At 54.7% G+C, this 1,436-nt stretch overlaps 2 protein-coding genes across 2 annotated transcripts; both read left to right on the forward strand.

Annotated features, from left to right (window-relative positions):
• Window positions 1–364: 364 nt before the first annotated feature.
• Window positions 365–676, forward strand: KVP17_003959 (uncharacterized protein; the record flags this gene model as incomplete). The annotated part of the gene is made up of 1 exon (XM_068521747.1): window positions 365–676. One exon carries the CDS (start codon window positions 365–367, stop codon window positions 674–676), a length of 312 nt encoding a protein of 103 aa, XP_068371712.1.
• Window positions 677–705: 29 nt separating this feature from the next.
• KVP17_003958 (uncharacterized protein) lies at window positions 706–942 on the forward strand (the record flags this gene model as incomplete). Its single annotated transcript, XM_068521746.1, has 1 exon — window positions 706–942. One exon carries the CDS (start codon window positions 706–708, stop codon window positions 940–942), a length of 237 nt encoding a protein of 78 aa, XP_068371711.1.
• Window positions 943–1,436: the final 494 nt, after the last annotated feature.

Genomic DNA, 1,436 nt, shown 5'->3' on the forward strand with positions numbered 1-1,436 from the left:
CGTGCTATTCAACGGGCTGGAGAACATATTGTCTGCGAGCCTTCCAGGAGTCAAGAATGTGTCTGCTGTGAAACAGGTCCTCGTGAAGACCTTGGATCTGGCCACGGTCCTACCCCCAAGCCCTATCAGAGACGTCCCTGATATTGACACACTGGAAATGGTGGACATTTACGCAATGGAACTTGGACCTGAGGAGTATTGCAGTGACATGCGTAGTGAGTAGTTAGCATACATAGTGCGTACAATGCATGCTACAACATTAAAGCCTCATCAATGCGACGAACCAGTCTCAGTTCTAAATGATGCTCTCTGTGGGTGGGGTGCAGGGTGATGCTGCCAGGGCTCGCGCCCAGGATGGATGAGCATGGCGGCATCGTTCCTGAAGAAGTCCTTGGTGATGCTCGACTCCTTCACTACGAAGGAACTTGACTGCGCAGACGCGCTGTGTCCCTCCCGGAAGAAGCGGATCGCTCGCGGTTCGGGCTGTCGGCTTGTAGAAGTAGACCTACTTGTCCAGCAATATGTTATGATGGCCAAGATGATGAAAAACATGAGCGGCATGATGGGTGGTGGCGGCGCCGCTGCAAAATCGAAGATGCAGAAGATGTTTGGACGCAACCCCGCAAGCAGCTGCCGCCATACAACAGATGCAAAAGAAAGGCCAGATGACGTCTGAAGGCCTCAAAGGCAGCACTACCGAAGGGAATGGCAGACGCCATGCCGGACCTGGGCGGCTTGGCGGAGTGCATGATGGGTGGTGGAGGAGGGCTTGGAGGTCTCTTTGGCGGAGATGCTATAAGTGGGCTGGGAGGCATGTTTGGCGGATATGGAATGGGTGGTATGGGTGGTATGGGCGGTATGGGTGGAATGGGCGGTATGGGAGGCGTGCCTGGCGCTCCTACCGCTAAATCCAAGGCCCGGCCCAAGCGGAGACGAAAGTGACTATTGTAGTGAGGACTCGTGTTCGCCAGTGAAATGGTATTAGGTTCCATCCCTACTGATTCAAACGAGACTGTGGTTCATCAGCCAGGTTAAACGCTTCTAGTCACAACCTCTACGCCAGACCTGGTTATTTTAAACGGCACTTGAACATCCCCGTGCTCACCTGATTTCGCCACCTGCAGTTCTCGCTCATCCCCACTCCGACAGAGGAGCCACCGACAGCTCAGCCCGTAGCTCCACTCGTGGCCCAGTGCAGGATGCAGCAGACCAGTGTTCCAATCGCCAGCCACTTGGTTAGTCACGCACACGAAGTTCTCTGCAGCCACCCTCTTCAAGGCAGAGCTGACTCGCCACGCTACATTGGGGATCGAACTTTGTCGAAGGACCACAGTGATGCTGTCTACAATCACGAGATGACCCGGAGGCAGAAGCTCCTTTGCCCATTGAAGCAGCTCATCTGCGCCTTTCAGCGGGATGATGTGCACTCGGTGAAG

This window comes from the organism of the source record quoted next (assembly GCF_019968985.1).
Source record: "MAG: Porospora cf. gigantea B chromosome Unknown PgB_NODE_8010_length_1436_cov_178.059, whole genome shotgun sequence".
Taxonomy (NCBI): domain Eukaryota; phylum Apicomplexa; class Conoidasida; order Eugregarinorida; family Porosporidae; genus Porospora; species Porospora cf. gigantea B.